We start from the raw sequence: 21,651 nt of genomic DNA on the forward strand, positions 1-21,651 counted from the left end.
CGCTGTGAGAAGATTTGTGTGCGCTCATCCGAAGCACGCACACGCTTATTCCAGTCGGCGCGCAAATACTGAGTTCTCTTTCACGTCTTGCGCTTTAGCGGACAAATTCATACAAAAATTATTTCAAAATGCCCATCTTTGCGAGTATCCTAGCAAACATAGTCAGTTATGTCTTAAGTGAACGTATAGTCGAGAAAGACAGCGCATGTGGAACAGTATCTACTGGATCGTGCATGTCTTAAAGGGAGAAAAAATATTCCTGCTGCCTGTTTTTAATGTTAAATCAAATAAAGAAATCACTTACTGCTCTTGACTGAATAGTGTTTGTAACTTCAATAATGATTAATCTTTATTTTATACAGTAAAGATAATATGCAGTGATAATTTATATTTGATTACTTTATCCATTTTCTGTACCTGAAAACGACTGTTAGATACCTGAAAAACCCGAAAAGCACTGTTCCTGGATATGTTTTTTCGCTATTCTTTATTCTTTTTCATGTATTATAGAAGTATCGGATCGGGACTCGGTATCGGTAGATACTCAAAATCAAATGACTCGGTCTAGAGGGCAAAAAAACGTGATCGGGACATCCCTATTTTTTTTTAGAATTTATAATCAATTTATTTCACCAATACATTTATCATTCAGATCAGCTTTGCCATCTTTTGATGCATACTTAAAGTTAAACTTTAAAAACACTGGGTCTCAGTCACTAATAATTGAGTGAATTATTCATATTTACAGGCACAGGAGAACTCAACCTTATTCGAAAGTGAATGACTTTTGAGTATTCTAAATGAGTGACGGCATGCCAGAGGTTAGTAATTTGCATAAAACATATATAAGCCGCTTTCCGCATACCCTTTCCTTTCGTTGCTCTCAGTAAGCATGGAGCGTCTCTCTATAGACGCACTCTAGCCTGCAAGATCCTTGAGCAATGCTATAATCAAAACAAGTTCAAACACCTTCAATACAGACCCAGATTAGAGACCTCGGATTGGCCAGCTCTGCATAAGCGAATCCACATCTTTATGAAACTTCAGCTTGAGCTATAACACACCTTTTCTTACTCTTTTACAGTGTGTGTGTGTGTGTATATATAGCCTATATTTATTTATTTATATATATATATATATACACGTATTACAAGTACCCCGAGTTATGTAATTAGATTACTTTTTTCTAGTAATTAGTAAAGTAACGCATTACTTGTGAATTTACAACAAAATATCGAAGTTACTTTTTCTAACAAGTAACTCAAGTTACTTTGTTTTTTCATTTATTGACTGACAGCTCTCCTGTTCCTACGTTGAGAGAAGTCGTGAATGCAGAGGTGTTGTGTGCGCTGCGTAAATCTAATGGTTATTCTAGACTAAATGTGAACACGCATTACATTTTACTCATTTACTACAACTCCTGCATTCTATTCTTTTGTATTCCAGAATGGCAGCACAACTGTAAGGATTGTTTGTTTGACCTGCGCCCTCTACAGGCGTGAATTTGCAAAAGTAACTTTCCCCAACACTGTGTGGCTGTGTATGTGTGTGTATGTAATCTCAGTCCCTCCAGAAAAACGCGGGATTTTTTTGTGATTGTTGCGGGCTAAAATGCTTGATTATGCGGCACGTTTTGTTAAAAAATGCGATGGAAAATGCGGGATATTTTTGCAATTTTATGCGATGAAATTGCGGGAACTTGCAAAAACTGTGGTTTGATGAAAAACTAAAAAAAATAAAAGGTGATTCCCCCAACACCCTGTTCTCACTAGGCTACTACTTTAATGTAAAGAGTAATTTCCTATTACTTCCTATGATAAGCAAGCATACTAAATCACAGAATATTTAAGTTCTCAATCTGTTTTATTTCAGACCTTAATTAACACATGGCTCAAACTTAACATTGAGTCAAACAAGTTCTGTAGCTTTACAAAAGGAATATGAGTTTGTAGAAATGCGCTATATAAAATAAACGTATTATTATTAATATCCAACAACTTCTATAAAAATGAATAAATAAAATATTTTTAAAAATGTGTGCTTCTTCCTGCCTGCTTCCGCTGCTGCTTTTCCTTGGCGGTGGCAAAGTGAAAGTGGTTTTCCAGCGTCAACACTGAGTTGCACGGAGTGCAAAATATTTTGCCCACACCATCATGTAACACACCGGGAAACTGCTTTGCGCGGTCTTTTGCGCTTGTTTTTATTGGCAAATGAGAATGATTTGTGTGCTTCATCATGGTTTCATGGTTTGCAGATGATGTTCACGTCGCGTAATTACGTCACTTCACAAGGTTCCCATGGCAATAGGGGGAAAATTTATTTATATATATAAAAAATATAATATATATATATATATATATATATTATATTATATATATTACACACACAAATTCACGCCTGCAGAGGGCGCAGGTCAAATATAAAAAAAATAGAAAAACTCAGATATTTTGTTGTAAATTCACAAGTAATGTGTTACTTTACTAGTTACTAGAAAAAAGTAATCTGATTACATAACTCTGGTTACTTGTAATACGTTACCCCAACAATGTATATATATAAAATTTCACCTCAACACATTTATAAGACATTAAAACTTTTTTTACAGAGATTTCACAGACAAATCTGTGCATATTAGGGCTGCACGATTAATCGCATGCTTTTCTCACGCGCATTTCCTCAGTAAAGCCGGTTCCCTGATTACCGCTAAATCGCCATCACCTGCTTTCAAATGAAGCGGCATTTAATAGACAGAGCCGTAGATCACTGAAAAGCCACGCAATATCGCGTTCATATCGCAGATGAATCGCCTGCGATAATGAACGCGATATTGCGTGGCTTGTCTGTGAACTACGGCTCTGTCTATTAAAAGGCGCTCCGTTTAAAAACAGGTGATGGCGATTTAGCGGTAATCAGGGAACCGGCTTTACTGAGGAAATGCGCGTGAGAATAGCATGCGATTAATCGTGCAGCCCTAGTGCATATGCACGATTAGTGAATGAGAACCACTAAATTAACACTGCTAAATGTAATGTTTAGAAAACCTCAAAATGAATATCCATTTTTCATACTGTACATTACAAAGTAGTGATGCATAAATTCACTTTTACCATTTAAAATGACTAATTTTAGTGTTTTATTTGCAATTTAGAATATAGAATAAATAAAAATTAAGTCAAGATGCGCGTTTCTGGTCTTACTGTGCACAATTTCATGTGCATTATTTCAAACAAATGTAAACAAAATCTAATAACTAACAAAACACATGAAAATAAACACACAAAAAAACATCTGTTGTCTGACAGTTTGAGTAAATATTTCACCAGTGTGCATGTACAAAGTAAAAGAAAGGCACAACAAAGGTGTTGGGAAATGTGAGAGGTAAGGAGCAGCTGTTGGGCGCTGTAATTACTGCAGGGTTGAGGAGCTGCACTTGGGCCGAACAGCTGGAGGGGGCTGAATGCCTCCATAACTCACAGAAACATATCAAACTTGCTCAGCTACCACCAAACTTAATTAACCTCTGCATATATCACCACTCTGTTTCACGTCTATAATAGTGGCCAAACGCGCACAAAACAATGTTGCCACTGCTAGTTGTTTGATGACTGGGTCACTGGTGTCCTATAGAAGTAAATGAGATGTCAAGAAATTTGATGTCTGGCTACATATGAACAATGTCTAATTATTATGAGAAACTTGTTGCCCAGCGCTTGGCAAGAATAAAGCCATCATTACTCTAATTAAAGAGCAAAATAAATGCTATAAACAAAAATGATGACTTTTAAAGCATGGAAGCATGGAACTAACAATGTCAAAGGTTCATGGGTTTGATTCCCAAGAAATGCATGAATGGATAAAATGGATACTATGAATGCAATGACATTACCCAGATTTAACTTCAACAACATGCTCTCAGCTTCATGCTTCCCATATACCGGCTACCTTGTTAATGCACAAAATGACTGACTGACAAATTATTAAAAGGTGGATGCAGGCTCAGAGACAGAGACAGACTTCATCTGTTTGGGTAAACTCAGCAATATTTTCCTCACTTTCACATAGCCTTTATTTTATCCCATAGAAGGCGGCGTAAATCCTCGCCTTCTGCGGTCTATCAAAGTGGGCGATTATTGTTGCTAGGTAACAGCATGTCATAGTTGAAGTCGGCTTTACTTTGGAGTGGCTCTGCTTTGAATGTGAATGCGCTGAGGCGGGCTCCCTATGGGGCAGGTGCACACCAGTCACATGACTGGCTGTTGACTCGTAATGAGATTACGGGCAATTCTGTGGTTCTCTGTGTAACAGCCCCCACCCTTCCCTCCATTAGAAAGAACCTGCTAATGTGAAGATAAGAGTGGAGGAGAGAAGAAATACGTGAAAGAATTAATGCAAATTGCGGCTGAACGGGGAAAAGAGGAGAAACAAGGATGAATAAAACTGTAAATTAACAGACGTGAAAGATTGTTTTTCCACCTGGAGGAACGGCAAGAAGATTCAACAAAACGATGTGTCCATCATCTGGTGGCATGGGATGCATGAGGTCATGAGTGAATCGGTTATCAATACAATTAAACCAGTACAGTGTAATTACACAGGTCAACAAACTCCTGATGCACTGAGGCAAAGAAAAACTGGCTGAGATGAGGAGAGATTTAATAAGTTTAGTCAATTGCATTAATCTTGAAGACAGGTTGATTAAGTAGGATAAGGGGTTTAACTTGCTGATTAAAAACTAACTTAAAAGCATTTCATTAAAAAGCCATTAAAGTCACTAGTTGACTATTTAAAAGCTACAACCATGGCATTCCATGGAGGACTGACTTCTTCATGGATCATTAGATAAATGGGAAGAAGCATAAACTGCTTTCTGAAAGTAAAGACTTATGGCTCCTCTAATAAAATTAAAGAAAATTCACCTAAAATTAGGGCTGTGCGATACAGACAAAAAAAAAAAAAAAAAAAATTAATGGTATTTTTTATTCTTTTCATATGTTGTGCAGTTCACAAATACCTGTATTATCGATTTTAGTTTACCTGGTTCCGATTGTGCCACTGTTTTTTAACTCTCTATACGGACTTTAACTGTTGCGCTCGTGTCTCGGGTCTCTTGCAGCTTCTCGCGTATGACAGAGTTCTATGCGGCGCTCAAAGTAAAACAAGTTCTACTTTTAAAAACGAGTTTCTAGACCTGCGTTTCATGTTTTAAACCTCAAACAATGAGTTTTGTGTGAATGGCCCCATACTCTTTTGCTGCAACGATAGTTTGACAGGTCTTGCAAATTACCTGGCTATATGATACATCATCTTCTGTATCCAAAATATTCTCAAACCACAGATGTTGATTTTATTTCCTGTCCGTTATCCTGCCCTGAATTCGCCTTCCATGTTTCTGTGCTTTCTGTCGTAATGGTAATCCCACTCTGTTCTGTTTTAGGCACGTTACATGGGGAAGCTGGTGGAAAAACTTTTAGAATTCAGGCATGCTCACACTGCAATTTTATTACATTTTTGATAAATCCCACATACCTAGCTAAAATTTTGTAATTATTTGTTTAGTCATGTTATTCAATAACTGCATGATTTTATTTTATTGTATGAAACAAAACTAAATTTTGAAGAACATGCTGGTCACTTTTTTAATGAATGGGGACTGAAGCCTTACAAAATGACACAAAACACAAAAAAATGTATATTAAAAGAGGTCTATTCAACATGTGCACTATATTCAAAGTCTTCCGAAGCTTTGTGTGACGAAAACTAAAATTTAAGTCATAATTACTGAGAATATTGATATCTGTATTCACCCTCCTTGCCACATTCATGAGATTTCATTACAGAAGTAGTGATTCGTAGGCGAATTCGTAAAAAACAATGTAGACCCATCTTCAAAGTCAAACTCATGACTAATCTGCTTCTTGAGTTCAACTCATTGACGTAGGGATTGCAGCGGTTAACAGCTCACTCAAATTTAAGTCAGTGAATATGACCTAAATACGAGTTACTCATTACTCAAAGCTATCATATGGCAAAACACTTGCAATAAAACCCAGTCATGTGATGCTTTGGGTGTTTTCTTTAAAGCTTCAATGCCAGTTGTAATTATTTGAAAAAGAACGAGGAGCACACTTTTCAAAATTTCTCCTTTTATGTTCTACATAAAAAGTCAATCGGGTTTGAAAAACCTGATAACACACCTTTAAAACCTCTAAAAAGCTATTTTAAATTGGGTGAAAATACACATTACGCAACAAATTTCATAACAATGCACTAAAATTGTGAAAGATACTGATGCAACATTCTGATACTTGATACAGCAATTCCAAGATGATATTTTTAAAATTTAATATACTATAATAATGTAGCATTCGAGTCAAAATTGCTGTAGCTTTTTTGGGGGTTTCAGTTACAATATTTCAAAGCTCCTGCTGAAAACACTATTACACCAAGTTCATCTGAGGTCAATCCAAAATCAATCCAATCTTGATTCATTGGCTTTCAGTTAATGCATTAGGACTGAGAATAAATTTAATGAGCCTGGTCATTACCTTGTTTTTCTGCAAAAAAGGATTAGGAGGAAATGCTTGGGATTCCAGCAATAGCTTAATAAAGATTTACCTATTAAACCCAAAAGGGTTCAGAGAGCCTCATTAGAAGCGGATGCCTGAATTAGGCGGGTGAGAAGCATACCTTGACCTCGATGAAATCTGGCTGGCCAAGGGCGATGAGATCTGAGTAGGCCTTCAGCTCATCCACATTCCAGGCCTTCACCAGGGTCAGTCTGTACACCGTACGCTGTTGCTAGAAGCGGAAACACAAGGAAGAGCTGTCAAATTACTGCTTAATTAATCAAATGCACCTGGGTTTGAGAATACCAAATGATACTTGCAACCCACTTTCGTAATCTAATGCATTTCTGAGTGAAACCACATGATCAATAGAAGAAGATTACAAAGACAAATTTTGTCTTTTGGAACAGCATGCACAACTGAATCAATAAATAAGAATGTGTTTGAAGAAAGTAAATGATTTTAAAATGATTAAGATTAGGATCTGCTGGTGAAATAGAAGAAAAAAAAACAAACAAAAACAAATCAGTGGCTGCATTATCTGCAAAAAAGAAGGGTGGACGATATAAAAAAAAAAAAAAAAAAAAAAAAAGATTTAATTACAGAAATAGAAACTACTGAAATGTATGGAAGCTTGTTTCCACCACTGAATAAAAAATAAAAAAGGTAATTGTAATTTATCTCACAATTCTGACTTTTTCTCACAATTGCGAGTTGTGAAGTCAGAATTGCGCCATATAAAGTAGCGATTACATGTTATAAAGTCAGAATTGTGAGAAACATTTTTGCTTGGAATTGAGTTTCTCTCGCAATTCTGACTTTATAACACAATTGTGAGATAAAAAAATCAGAATTGTGAGAAAAAGGTTGCAATTACCTTTTTGATTTATTTTTATTTTATTTATTTTTTTTAAGTAACGGAAACAAGCTTCCACAGAAATGTAACGTTACATAATACTTAATTTTTTAGTTTTTGGCTTATTTTTTTTAAATACATATTTGCCTAAAGATGTATTTAAGATAATTTAATAAGAATTATTGGCAAATCACTGTAAAATGACACATGAAAGTGAAGAATTACTGGCGAATGTATTACTATTGTATTATATTCAAAACAAAACAACATTATAACTAAAGTTCACTCAATGAGAAATATTTGAAACATCTATAACCATTTTAATATTTAAATAATATATTATATATTAATTATTTTAAAATATTAGTATAACAAATATTAAATAAATAATAATAATTCTACCCTGTTGGTATAAAAGTCCAAGTAAAATGTGAATAAAAGAATACTTAATCAAAATAAAGTGACAAAATGAAGTTGGTGACAAAATTTACTGATGGTGACAGCCCAAGCATACGCCTTTGAAAAGTAATGAATTTCTATCAAAACCTGATGTAATGAAGGTATGAAGATATACAGCACATCCCATGACTGACAAATAATTCAGAGCTTAAAGTGGGATGTTCCATTTCTAGCTATTGCATCAACATAATCTTGCTGACGCTGCTTAATATTATTATTGACAAGAGAAGAACATGGAGAAAAGGAGCAAGTCTTTTTAATAAGAGAGCTTCTCCAAGCTTCAGCCTTCAGTGTCTGGCCCTTGGGTCCTGGAGTTCGGAGTGCTCCGGCCCACATCATTACTCACAGACCCTCACACACTGATGCCCTAAGGGGAGGAGAACCACACAAAACACAGCCAGTGATAATGGACACTCATGTCTCCTGTTCCTGTTATTGCACCTTGTCAATCAAACAGTCAGACTGTCACAGTCTGACATTGCTCAAAATAACCATGTCCATCCCTATAGACTGAATGCCTTTGCATGTTTGGTTGGTTTCTGTCAGAGTACAGATGTCAACGCAGTCAGCATTGTTCCTGATCCATGCTAACTAGTGGATCTGCAAGGCAGGGAAGGATGGGGGGATGGAAGCCAGCAAAAGCTGGGGAGGATCTGGCCTTCACAGGTGTATGTGTGCATGAACTGGAGAGAGAAGGACGGACATGAGAGATGGATAATTGGAGTGATGTGGCAGCGGGTGAGGGTATTTAGAGCAGCAAGCTGTTTTAAACCTGCCAAGAGATCTTCATCCATCCCACACCTGAGGCTGAATCAGGCAGAAGGTGAGCAGGGCTCCATAAAAACAGACAGCCACATGCTAGAACAGAACAGCAGCATAGCCAGCTGTATGTGTAAAAGTGAGTGAAAAAGTGCTGACAGAGCGTTGTCTGAAGCCAAGCCTCTCTATTATTATTGCACATATTAGCAGAAATCAATTAAAGGTGCCCTAGAATTAAAAATTGAATTTATCTTGGCATAGTTAAATAACAAGAGTTCAGTACATGGAAATGACATACAGTAAGTCTCAAACTCCATTGTTTCCTCCTCCTTATATAAATCTCATTTGTTTAAAAGACCTCCGAAGAACAGGCGAATCTCAACATAACACCGACTGTTACGTAACAGTGGGGATCATTAATATGTACGCCCCCAATATTTGCATATGCCAGCTCATGTTCAAGGCATTAGACAAGGGCAGCCAGTATTAACATCTGGATGTGCACAGCTGAATCATCAGACTAGGTAAGCAAGCAAGGACAATAGCAAAAAATGGCAGATGGAGCAATAATAACTGACATGATCCATGATAACATGATATTTTTAGTGATATCTGTGAATTGTCTTTCTAAATGTTTCGTTAGCATGTTGCTAATGTACTGTTAAATGTGGTTAAAGTTACCATCGTTTCTTACTGTATTCACGGAGACAAGAGCCGTCGCTATTTCCATTATTAAACACTTGCAGTCTGTATAATTCATAAACAACTTCATTCTCTATAAATCTCTCCAACAGTGTAGCATTAGCCGTTAGCCACGGAACACAGCCTCAAATTCATTCAGAATCAAATGTAAGCATCCAAATAAACACTGTACTTATGCGATTAGACATGCTGCATGACGAACACTTTGCAAAGATCCATATTCAGTGACCATAAACTCATTAGTCAGCTAGAAAAGTGAACTCTAGAAAGCAACATTCTGATAAATATAGCTATGCACCGTTACATATTCATTATAATTTTTAATGTTCTTCAATATTTATTGCGTATTTGAATAAGCTGCGATTTAAATGTTTTTATTTCAAAAACACAAATTGGAGTAGAAATATGATTATGTAATTCTAAACTTTATTTATAATAAAAACATTGAGTGTAATTTAAGTGTCAGTATATAAATAAGTTAATTTAACCTTCAATATTATTATAGTAGTACCAACTGACTCCCATGTGTAGTTTACAGCATTAGTTATGAAAATTTGCAATGTACTGTCACTGAAATACTACATCCAAAATAATCTATATTGAATTTAATCGAAATAGAAAGCATGTGAATAGTAATCGAATCGAATCATAAAATTGTGTCAATACCCAGCCCTATTACCGAACATCCAAAACAATGCTGTGTGCTGAGATAAATGCGCTTGTTGTGCATATGATGGTATTTTGGCCAGCTGGGAACTCATGAAGAGCTTATAAAATGTGTAAAGGAGACAAAACAGCAGCGGGAATCCCTCAATCACACACAAATGATCTGCTGCGTGGAGACGGGCGTCTGATGCCTGTGATGGGCAAACTCGTGACTATAATGAGAAAAATCATTACGCATGAGGATTCTGTCCTTCTTAGGGTTTTTGGTTCGTTTACATGTCTTTGGTCCGTGTTGCGTTCACATTCGAACCGCACCAGAGTTTGTTTGGAAGCAGACACAGACCCATCTTTTCAGCGGTCTCGGTCCGCTTGTTTGGTGCGCACCAGGGTTCGGATGGCAGCGTTCACATATGCTCAAATGAACCGCACTAACAGAGCAAATCGCACCAGAGTTTGTTTTAATTGAACCAAACATGACCAGTGTGAACACACCCTTTACAAGCAATCAAACCTACAATTTATGTATGGGAGATGATAAAACAGGTGAACAAAAATCTATTAGACTCTGAAGACATTTGAAATGGATATTCTGGTTCCTACATATGGTTTGCTGCTTTGCTTCAATTAAAAAGGAACTTTTTGCCAGCTTTCAATCCACATATTTTAAATGTAAATTTTGAAAAACTGGATAAAAAAAAAAAAAAAAAAAAAAAAAAAGCTGAATGGAAAAACCAAGATGAAATTTCCAGAAAGTATGTTAAAAAATACAATGAATAAAAATATACATATTTAAAAAAAAAAAAACATAATACAAAATAATAATTTCAGTAGGTTTTTTTTTTAAGCAAGACAACAAATTCAAACAAATTTCTACATGCACAATAAAAGTCATGTTACTTTGCCTCAACGCCATGTGACTAAATTCACTCAATTTTGCAATAAGCGAAGTGGAGATTTTGTTCTCTTAAAAAAAAAAAAAAAAAAGGTAACAAAAAAAAGGGTTAAAATTCTCTTATATAATATTCTGTAGCATTCTGAATAAACTAAATTTGAAATTTGGATGGAAAGATCGCTAATGGACTAAAACCAATCAGAACACCTTAGCAACTATATAGCAACGCTGTAGAAACTCTCCAAAACACCCTGTTATTTTCTATAGAAAAAAAGTAAAAATCTGTAATTGTTATGTTCTATATAGTTCTGTTTTACTGTCATTTGGTTACCCTGTTTGTCCACCTGTGTTCCTTATTAGTTTCTATAGTGAGTCACGAGTTACACACCTGTTCCCTGTTCTGTTCTTATCTTACAGATAAGAACAGTCTCTTATCAAACAAGCATCTATAGCAAATAACGCTCCTGTGACTTGGAAACCAGTTTATTTTGAACACTCTGAAATAAGCAGAATCAGAACGGAAAAATACTAAGAAATGGCAGCAGAAAGTTAGAATACACTTTGCAACTTTTCTGTCTGGCCTCTGTTCACCAACTGGTATTTTCAGCTTCAAAAAAGGTCTTAAAAAGAGAAGGACCAATAGTACACAAACAGCTCGCTCCTGAGAGGGAAAAAAAAAGCTAATCAAATAGCAGGGCAGGATTGTCAAATGTCCCCACACAGATCAAAACCAATAAGAAATTAATCCAATAGGAATGCTAAAAAAGGTTAGGTAAATCCAGGACATGGCTCTTCATCTGTCATGTGCTGTATTTCCTTGGAAAACAAGACGGCCAAGCAAAGCATTTCAATGAACAGCACTTATCAAGCCTGAGAGAGCTAGAGATCACAAGGACACACTTAGTATGTAGGGATGAGTTGTGTCTGTGCGCACTGAACTAAACCCTACACCACTCAACCATGCAAGGGCACGCAGAAACCTCAGTCTCTGATTTGTAGAGACATGGTATACTTAAAAAGAATTCTAATGGGTCTTCTTCATAAACACAGTTTTCAATATTTAATAAAAAACTTGTTTGCATCTCAGTGTTGATGTGCCTCCAACTGAACACGGAATTGCAACTAAAGTCAGATGAAATTCATAATTCTGAAGTAAAACTGTTCCAGATACACAGACTTTACTTTATAAAATTTATGTTGACTTTTCTCAGCTCAGTCAAGCCAAGGACAAACATCGCCTACTGCATACAGAAGCAAACAGGCTTTTAAGGTATGTCAAACGGTCTGCTCACTTTTTTAATTTCAGTTTGACTTAAAAACATTTACTTCCTTAATAAATGTTCAAGTTTACACAATTCAATGGTGTACGGCATGCTATTCCCAAAAAAACAAACAACCAATCGATTCCTAATGAATGAAATGACACCTTGCATTACTTTTTTTTCCTCATTGAAATAAACTTCACATTACAGAAATGAGCTACAAATGACATTTCATATTGACTTCAAAAATCAAGGAATTGAAATTTTGATCTGACATATCTGAAGATTAATGACCCCATAACGCCAGCTTTATTGCCTACCATCATTCAGGGGTCCAATATTAAAACCACAGCAAGTCGGTCACTTTCTGAATCCCTGGCAAACACTGCTGCCTTACAACTCTCTCTGTGCATATGTGAGAGTAGAAACTATTTAAATATGCAATAATTTTGTGTCTTTCATCATCAATTGCATTGTACTTCATAGTATATAATCTCTTATAAGGTGCCTTAACACAATTGTACTACAGCAATGGTTTATTCTCTAAACATAAAAACATAAGGTCCTACTATTATACACTATTTTGCAGTTTATTTATGTATGTGTGTGTGGGGGTGGGGGGGGGGGGAGTGTCATTGGTGATCTACATAATGTGTCCAATTGACGATCACACACAATAAAAGGCACTCATTACATGAAGAAAATTCAGTTCAAATGCGTCTTTGTTCTTGCTCAAAAAAATAATGTTTTCCTGCTCTGCTGCAAAGCAGTACACTGAGATAAAAATGGTGCAAACTACACATAGAAAGAAAAAAAGTGTCAGAGACTGGAGTCCATTCCAGCATCTCCCAAAGGATTCTGCCTCTACCTTAATTACTCAGAGTCCACTGAAGTACAACACACAGCATTTTTCTGTCTTACAGAATTTCTCTTTCTAAACAAGAATCAATAAGAATCATTTATGAAAACCACATCTTATATATTTGTCGTTTGCCATACACATTCAGCAATTGTAATGCTATGCTAATGCTATCAAAGTATTGTGTTACCAATTAGCAAGTTAGAATTTACTGAATTGGCTAGTTAAATCTAGCTGAGTTTCCACTATGTAATGACTGAGACAAATCAGACACCATTATTTGTTAGTTCACCAATAGTTTTAAGCTCACTCTGGGATTTGACTGTCCCCATCCCCCGGGAAGTTTTCAGTTACAAGTTTATTGCGCTGAGGAATGTGGTTGCCGCAAGGAGAGCAGAGGAGAAACACAGAAAATCTGCATCTTCCCTGCATTTTCCACACAGAACACAGACTCTATGGCATTAATGTATAGACAGACTGTGCTATAAATGAACCCTTCTCAGGAAATGGTATCCATTATTACTGATGTTGTATTGTACTCATTGTATTTACATGTTTGATGATTGTTAAATGTTATGACCTGCACGGTCACTTCAATTATGCCATGTTTGGTGTCTATGCATTCGTGTCGAGCAGATTTAAATGTTTGTGTATGCGGTATGTCCATACCTGCACAACACATAAGTGTTATAAGAATCTTTAATAGTACTTCGAGCAAGATTATACTGGTTGAGCTTTGAAGGTCATAAAAGCCCCACCAAAGGGAGGTGTGTGTCACCCGGAAATACAACGACCTCATTGGCCCCCATCATTCCTAAGAGGTTGGCTTTGACCAGAGGTTAAAAACGATTGAACAGGGCCACTCCCTCTCTCTTTCTCCTTGCTCCTGAACGACCGAACGGACTGTCCTTGCGGCCGGCCTAGGCGAGGCCTGCAAGGCCTGTAGGCCTCGGCCTACAAACGAGCCATGTGCTCCTCATCCATCATGGAAAAGACTGATAAAAACTCCGGGCTGAATCCTCAAGACCTCTCCTCAGATGGCAGAGCCGATGCTCCTCAGCCTAAGGGCACCTTTCAAGTATCGTACATTTTAACACTAAATAGCAATTTAGTATTAATTTGTAAGATGGACCGTTGCTATTGCTGAAGAAACTGATGATTCCTTTCCAGATTGCCTTTGACATTTCATGTAGCTCTAGTAACAGCATCTCTTCCGGTTCAACTCTATCATTACTCATTCTGACTTGTGTATGTGTGTGTGACCCTTTGTGTATGTTATGTTACGTGTTTGTTAGTTTAGTTGTGTGTTTGTGAGTTAGTTAATAAAGATTGTGCACAGGACATGTTTGGTTCTGACTCCGTCTGCTAATGAATTGCCGCTTAAGTGATAGATCCGGACTACCTGCTCTGAGTAGTACAGTACAATAAGAAATATTATTTTTCCATAACTTGGAAATTAACATTTCTTAGAATTAATAATCAACACTGAGCGTTCACTGGACGAACAGGTTAACTGATTGTAATATTAATTTTAATGTAGCTATGTCCAGTTAATCTGATTAACGGATTTGCATATTCATAATTAATCATAATTAATAATCATAATGAGTTATGAATAATTATTAATATTTCCCCTTTGAGTTAATTCGCTACAACTACATAGAATTTAAATTGAGATTACATGATAATTTTAAGATAAATGAATGCTTTAGATGTACAAATTAGCTTACTCAAAAGAGCAGTTTCAAATTGTTTTGAGTTTTGCCAACTTAATTGGGTGTATTACATTACATTACATTACATTACATTACATTACATTACATTACATTATATTATATTATATTATATTATATTATATTATATTCACACACACAATTTTGCTAATCAACATCAACTCACACAAAAATATTAGTACAGATTTGATTTCAAAATAAGAATCCTAACAAAACCAAACAATATGGGGATGTTAATAGTTTCTATTGTTGAACTTGTTCTGTTTTGTTCTATTGTATCTACCAATTCATTTCAAGGTCTACTAATTCTACTAATTTATACTAATTCCTTTACATTAAAGGAATTAGAGGTCATTAAAAGGGTTAGTTAAAGAGTTAGTTCACTCAAAATTTCTGTCATTAAAAGGTGCCCTAGATTCAAAAACTGAATTTACCTCAGCATAGTTAAATAACAAGAGTTCAGTACATGTAAAAGACAGTGAGTCTCAAACTCCATTGTTTCCTCCTCCTTATATAAATCTCATTTGTATAAAAGACCTCCAAAGAACATGCGAATCTCAACATAACACCGACTGTTACGTAACAGTCGGGGTGTACGCCCCCAATATTTGCATATGCCAGCCCATGTTCCCAACATTATATAAGGCATTAGACAAGGGCAGCCAGTATTAACGTCTGGATCTGCTCAGCTGAATCATCAGACTAGGTAAGCAGGCAAGAACAATAGCGAAAAATGGCAGATGGAGCAATAATAACTGACATGATCCATGATAACATGATATTTTTAGTGATATTTGTAAATTGTCTTTCTAAATGTTCAGAATCAATTCAGAATCAATGTAAACATCAAAATAAACACTGTACTTATGCGATTAGACATGCTGCATGACGAACACTTTGTAAAGATCCATTTTGAGGGTTATATTAGCTGTTTGAACTTGTTTTATGTTGTTTAAGGCAAGCGCGAGCTCTTGGGGCGTGGAGCACGAGATTTAAAGGTCACACACCCTGAATCGGCTCATTTCTAATTATGCCCCTATATAGGCAGTTACAAAAATTAATAAAAAAAAAAAAAAAAAAAAAAGGGGTATTTTGAGCTGAAACTTCAGACACATTCAGGGGACACCTTAGACTTATATTACATCTTTTTAAAAAAAGTTCTAGGGCACCTTTAAGTATTAAGTCGTTCCACACCTGTAAGACCTTCGTTCATCTTACAAAAACAAATTAAGATAATTTTGATGAAATCCGAGAGGTATCTGAACCACACATAGGCAGCAACATCATTGCACTTTTCAAGGCCCAGAAAAGTAGCGAAGACATTGTTAAAATACGTGACTACAGTGATTCAACCTTAATGTTATGAAGCGACGAGAATATTTTTGTGCGCAAAAACAAAATAAAAAAATAACGATTTTATTCAACAATTTCTTCTCTTCCATGTCAGTCCCTATGCATTTCAAATAGTAAATACAGTGCAACGCTTCCAGGTTCTATGTCAGAACGGCGGCTCAGTATTGGCCGATGCTATACATGTGAGCACAACGACGCGTGCGGACGCAGGAGCCGGCCAATAATGAGCTGGCATTCTGACATAGAACACGGAAGCACTGCACTGTATAAAAAAAACAACAAAATTAATGTAAACAGGATTATAATATATACAGACTGTTGGCAAATACTTGAGAACAAATTAAGCAAAATGCACACCAACAACAAAATTAATGAGGACTTGTTAGTTACAAGGAGAAAGGGAAAAAAAAAAATGGAATATAACTGGGGTGATGAATGTTGAGAATAAAACAGCCATTAATAATTGTGTTTTTATACTTGCGTCTTATTTATCTCTGACAAATAGAAGCCAGAAACAAATGCTTTGTAATTAAATCTTTTAGATGTGAGAGATGAATAAACCATAGTAAAATTAGTATGCACAATGATAGACAAACTTCCCAAGGAAACGGTGTCAGTCTAGACAGGTGAAGTTCAAGTGATGGAGGCACAGCAGGCGTCAGCCACATGAAATTCTCTTGTCTCACAAAGACAGAGTTTTACTATCAGCATAAAGTGGTGAAACTGCTGCTTATTCTGGTCACAAATCACCCAGTGCAACAGGAATGGCCAGCTTGAATGGCACAAGACATGTTTATCTTTATAAAAAAAAAAATAAAAAAAAGACATTTATTCCCTTGGTTTATTGCTTCTTTTATTTGTAAGTCACTTTGGATAAAAGCAAAATCCTGAATGCCTCACAATCCTGCTGTCTACAGTGCCATCAGTGTTAAGTTGCTCTCTTCAGTCAGAAAGTGACACTGCAGGTGATCTCAACTCATTAGAAAACAGAAGAGCACTTTCTGTTCTTGTGTCTTCCTTTTAATGACTCACATATGCACATATGTACAGGCACACACACACACAGAAGTTACAGACGCAGTGAATCATCTCTGAATGATGGCACTTAAAATCATTAAGCAGTAATGCCAAGGCCTCAGTGTAACAAACTGCTTTTGTCATCACAGCTTGCTGAACCCCCGAGTAAGAAGAGCCATTGACGGACAGCACCTACGCATCCACTTCATCAGGCTCACATTTTTAACAGAACTTCACCTTAATATCACAGTTAAAGCATTTGAAGGCATCCGCTGACTTTTATTCAACACTTACTAAAAAAAAGACATTGTTAGAGACGAAGTACGTTTTGCTCTTATTACTCGGATAAATCAGAGGATTTGGGTTAAGATTAAATCAATCCTGGGGCTTTGTGGTCATTATATTTGAAATTAACAATCGATAGCAGGGATTTCTATACCAGTGTGTTTTGTACAAGCCTGACACGAATTAAAAATAATGAAGAGAAGCGAGAGGTAAACAGCTTTTGGCAATTAAACAACCATTTTTTGGGCCAGCGACAACTGAGTTTTGCGTACAGTAATGCACAACAGAAAAATTAACCTTGTAAAACACTTGTTGACTTTAGAGTTGAATGATTCTGAATAAATACCACAGTCTCTTTCTGTCTACATACAGTGTCAATACAAGTCATTTAAGAGCAATGGTGTTGATGTGCTGATTCATTAAAGTGCATATTGCAGGTTTAACATTTTTTGAGGTGAATATTTAACCTTGTACAAAAATACCATATAAAAAGGTACTGCATGGTTTAAAAATGTTTTGCGAGACATAAGGGCATTAATTTAGTAGATAAAGTGACGGTCTCTGTAAAAAACGCTTTTTTTTCAGCGTCGCGTCATTTTACGTCACTACAGGGAGATGTTCGCAGAGCTCTGTGTTGATTCAGTGCAGAATATATTGGTATTTAGCAACAGCGGCCGTGAATCAGTGTGTTTTTGGTAGTTTTTGTATTCTATTTATCATCGTAATGGTAAATTATTGTGTTTGTGGAGGTTGCACAAACTTCAGCCTGTCAGGACATCGAGTACAGAGGTTTACTAACAAGAAAAACTACGCTGCTATCTTCTGTGCCGGGGTTTGTTTTGTGCAGGTGAAGACACAGGACTTCACTTCTGCATCTGCGTCGAAAAACGCTTTCATTTTAGACTGGAGGATTATCATCCTGGCGATATAATGGAGTTCAACATTGTCATACTTCTGTAAATGATTATATTAAATTAATAAACTTACACACGCTATGCTTCTTCGCCGTTTTTACTTGAAGCAATTTCAACACTGATGAATACAAATTATGTACACATGCATACAGTCTCACACTTACACAAAACAGTTTTGAATTATGTGCTGGTAATGTAAATACTGCAATTTCATGCATGCCATGTATGTAAACTTATACATAAGTTCACACAACTACATAATCACGGCGTCATATACATCCTCACACTATCAGTGAATGGGCACGGAATAAACTCATAACACAGAATTAATGAATAAAGGATAACATGAAACACATACAGTAACACTATATGTTTGGCCGCCGGCGGGAGACATGATCACGGATCCGTCAGAGATGCAGCTCGTTTTAAGTTTTCTGTTTGATTATTACATTTGCTAACTACCAAATCAGTCGTGATGAGAAACGGCTATATCACGTAACGTTAGTGTGGACGGATATTAACGCGTGTGACATACGCTTGATCAAAGTTTACATTTCTGTTATTAGTAATCAGCTACTCCCTAGATGACCAATAGCTTTGCTATTGCCTGATTCATGATAATAATCTGTACAATATTGTGATCTGAGCACATGTCGTTACCTAACGTTATTACTATAAGCTAACACCGGTCTCTGTCCTGTTCTCCACTGCTTCACACAACAGCTCAATTTGTCTCTTTTGACCGTTATTCTGTCTAATTCTGGCCTGTCCCTGCTCTCTTGGCCACATAGCAGGTTAATTGTATGGCTGTGATTAGTTATACGAGTATAAATAAGCATTTACAATTTTCTCAGCGTCCGAACTGTCATTGCGATCCATTGTTTTCCTATAGTTTATATTGATTGCGCTCCCTTCAATGACGTCACGTCCGATTTGGCATTTTTCAGATGCGGAAGTAAAATTCTCTCACAAAAAACGACTCCAGAAGGCTATGTAGCGTATTTATGCGTGTTTTTTCAAGAAAATCCATTTCATACATTATTTTTCTATACATTGAATCACTAAAGCTCTAACCTGCAATATGCCCTTTAAGGTCTGTACACCATTTAAAGATCACAAGAGGTACACAATGTTACCCTGGGTCTTGTACTCTTGATAATTGCCTATTTAGGTTTTTTGCTAAGAAAGGGTCAAAATTAATGATTGTTGACAACAGTTGGTCCTAAAAAAGGACTTCTTTGATAAATAAGGCATCTTTTGCATTCGTAATCTCAGTCTAGAACAATAGTCTCAACACTAAAACCGAATTTAAGAAGTCAGTAAGATGGTAATATTACAAGCTTCTAACACAGTCAAAACTCTTTTGTTTTATCTGGACTACGTTAAAGTAGACATACCTTTTCACCAAGCGCTCTGAGACTGTCCAAAAAGCGCTGCCAGAAGTCTTTGAAGAGGGGACGGTCAATTTTCTTCAGACTGTCCTTAGTGCTGGCATCAACGCTGACATAAAGCTGTGTAACAGGCACAAGATTTCTATAAACAAAGAAAGAGTTGGAGAGAGAATAAAATTAACGAAGCACAGAAAGTCTGGCTTTTTAACATATTAACAAGACTGAAGAAAATTGGAGTGCATAAGCATCGGGATCTAAACCGTTTCTGGCCAGGCAGAGCAAGTGGCTATATTGTACTGCATTCTTTGTCACTGTGCCTGTGTACAACACACAATAAAACAATATGCAACTGAGTGATGTGATATGAAAACTGGAGTTAAGCCAGGAATAGGTAATGTGTACATTCAGACAATGTACCATACCAACAAGTGCCAGAGATGCATTAGCCAAATAAAAAACTCAATCACACAGCTCTGCTCTGGATTGTCCAACTAGATCACCCTATCATCATTTTAGTGAAGACATGGTATTTCTAATGAGGGGCTGTCAGTGTCTACAGTACAGTGTAAATGTTGCCACCCACTTTACAGTACGAAGGGAACTTCTCTATCTGAATGATAACTTTGTGGTTTCCCTTTGGGTAATGAGGACAAGTCAATTCGCCCACTGGTTTTCAAAACGGACAAGCTGACCCTGTGTCTCCTTCAAACACTGGAGTCATCTTACAAAACATATTGAAAAAAGTGGATTCACAGACATTGTGAAGAATCTGAATAAATAGACAATCTTGGTCATTTTTGTCCTCTTAGCAAAGCTTTTGACACTGCCTGCCACAATAGTTTCCACATATTGGCATTTGGCATCACTGGCACTGCTCTCCACTGGTTATCATCATTCATTAAAAGGCATCAATTTCTACTGATAAAGAAATCAAACCCAGCTCCCATTGCTCACGATGTCCTCCAGGGCTCAGTTCTGGGACCTTTCCTTTTTTTAAAGGTGCCCTCGAATGAAAAATTGACTTTATCTTGGCATAGTTAAATAAGGAGTTCAGTACATGGAAATGACATACAGTGAGTCTCAAACTCAATTGTTTCCTCCTTATATAAATCTCATGTGTTTAAAAGACATCCGAAGAACAGGCGAATCAACATAACACCAACTGTTACGTAACAGTCGGGGTATATGCCCCCAATATTTGCATATGCCAGCCCATGTTCCCAACATTACGAAAGGCTTTATAGCCAGTAACGTCTGGATGTGCTCAGCTGAATCATCAGACTAGGTAAGCAAGCAAGAACAATAGCGAAAAATGGCAGATGGAGCAATAATAACTGACATGATCCATTTTTAGTGATATTTGTAAATTGTCTTTCTAAAAGTTCCGTCGCTATTTTCATTATTAAACACTTGCAGTCTGTGTAATTCATAAACACAACTTCATTCTTTATAAATCTCTCCAACAGTGTAGCATTAGCCGTTAGCCACGGAGCACAGCCTCAAATTCATTCAGAATCAGATGTAAACAATATAACAGTATACAATACTCACATAATCCGCCGCATGCATGCCGCATGCATGCCGCATGCACGACGAACACTTTGTAAAGATCCATTTTGAGGGTTATATTTGCTGTGTAAACTTAGTTTATGCACTGTTCAAGGCAAGCGCGAGCTCCGTGGGTGTGGAGCATGAGATTTAAAGGGCCAGTATCCCTGAATCGGCTCATTTATAATGATGCCCCAAAATAGGCAGTTAAAAAAAATTAATTAAACAAATCTATGGGGTATTTTGAGCTGAAACTTCACAGACACATTCAGGGGACACCTTAGACTTATATTACATCTTTTTTTTTTTAAAGTTCTAGGGCACCTTTAATTTATATGCTTCCCCTTGTATCCATGATGTCAAAATGTGCACAGCAGCTAATTTTATAA

At 36.5% G+C, this 21,651-nt stretch overlaps 1 protein-coding gene across 1 annotated transcript in view; it reads right to left on the reverse strand.

The window, feature by feature from the left end:
• tyw1 (tRNA-yW synthesizing protein 1 homolog (S. cerevisiae)) overlaps positions 1–21,651 on the reverse strand; it is a 76,272-nt gene that overhangs the window by 15,238 nt on the left and 39,383 nt on the right. Inside the window, exons 13-14 of the mRNA XM_067365876.1 lie at positions 19,721–19,856; positions 6,688–6,798 (exon numbers count right to left, since the gene is read on the reverse strand). Of these exons, the coding sequence (XP_067221977.1) occupies positions 6,688–6,798; positions 19,721–19,856 (247 nt within the window). The remainder of the gene's footprint in view (positions 1–6,687; positions 6,799–19,720; positions 19,857–21,651) is intronic.

This window comes from Chanodichthys erythropterus, chromosome 17, assembly GCF_024489055.1.
Source record: "Chanodichthys erythropterus isolate Z2021 chromosome 17, ASM2448905v1, whole genome shotgun sequence".
NCBI lineage: Eukaryota > Metazoa > Chordata > Actinopteri > Cypriniformes > Xenocyprididae > Chanodichthys > Chanodichthys erythropterus.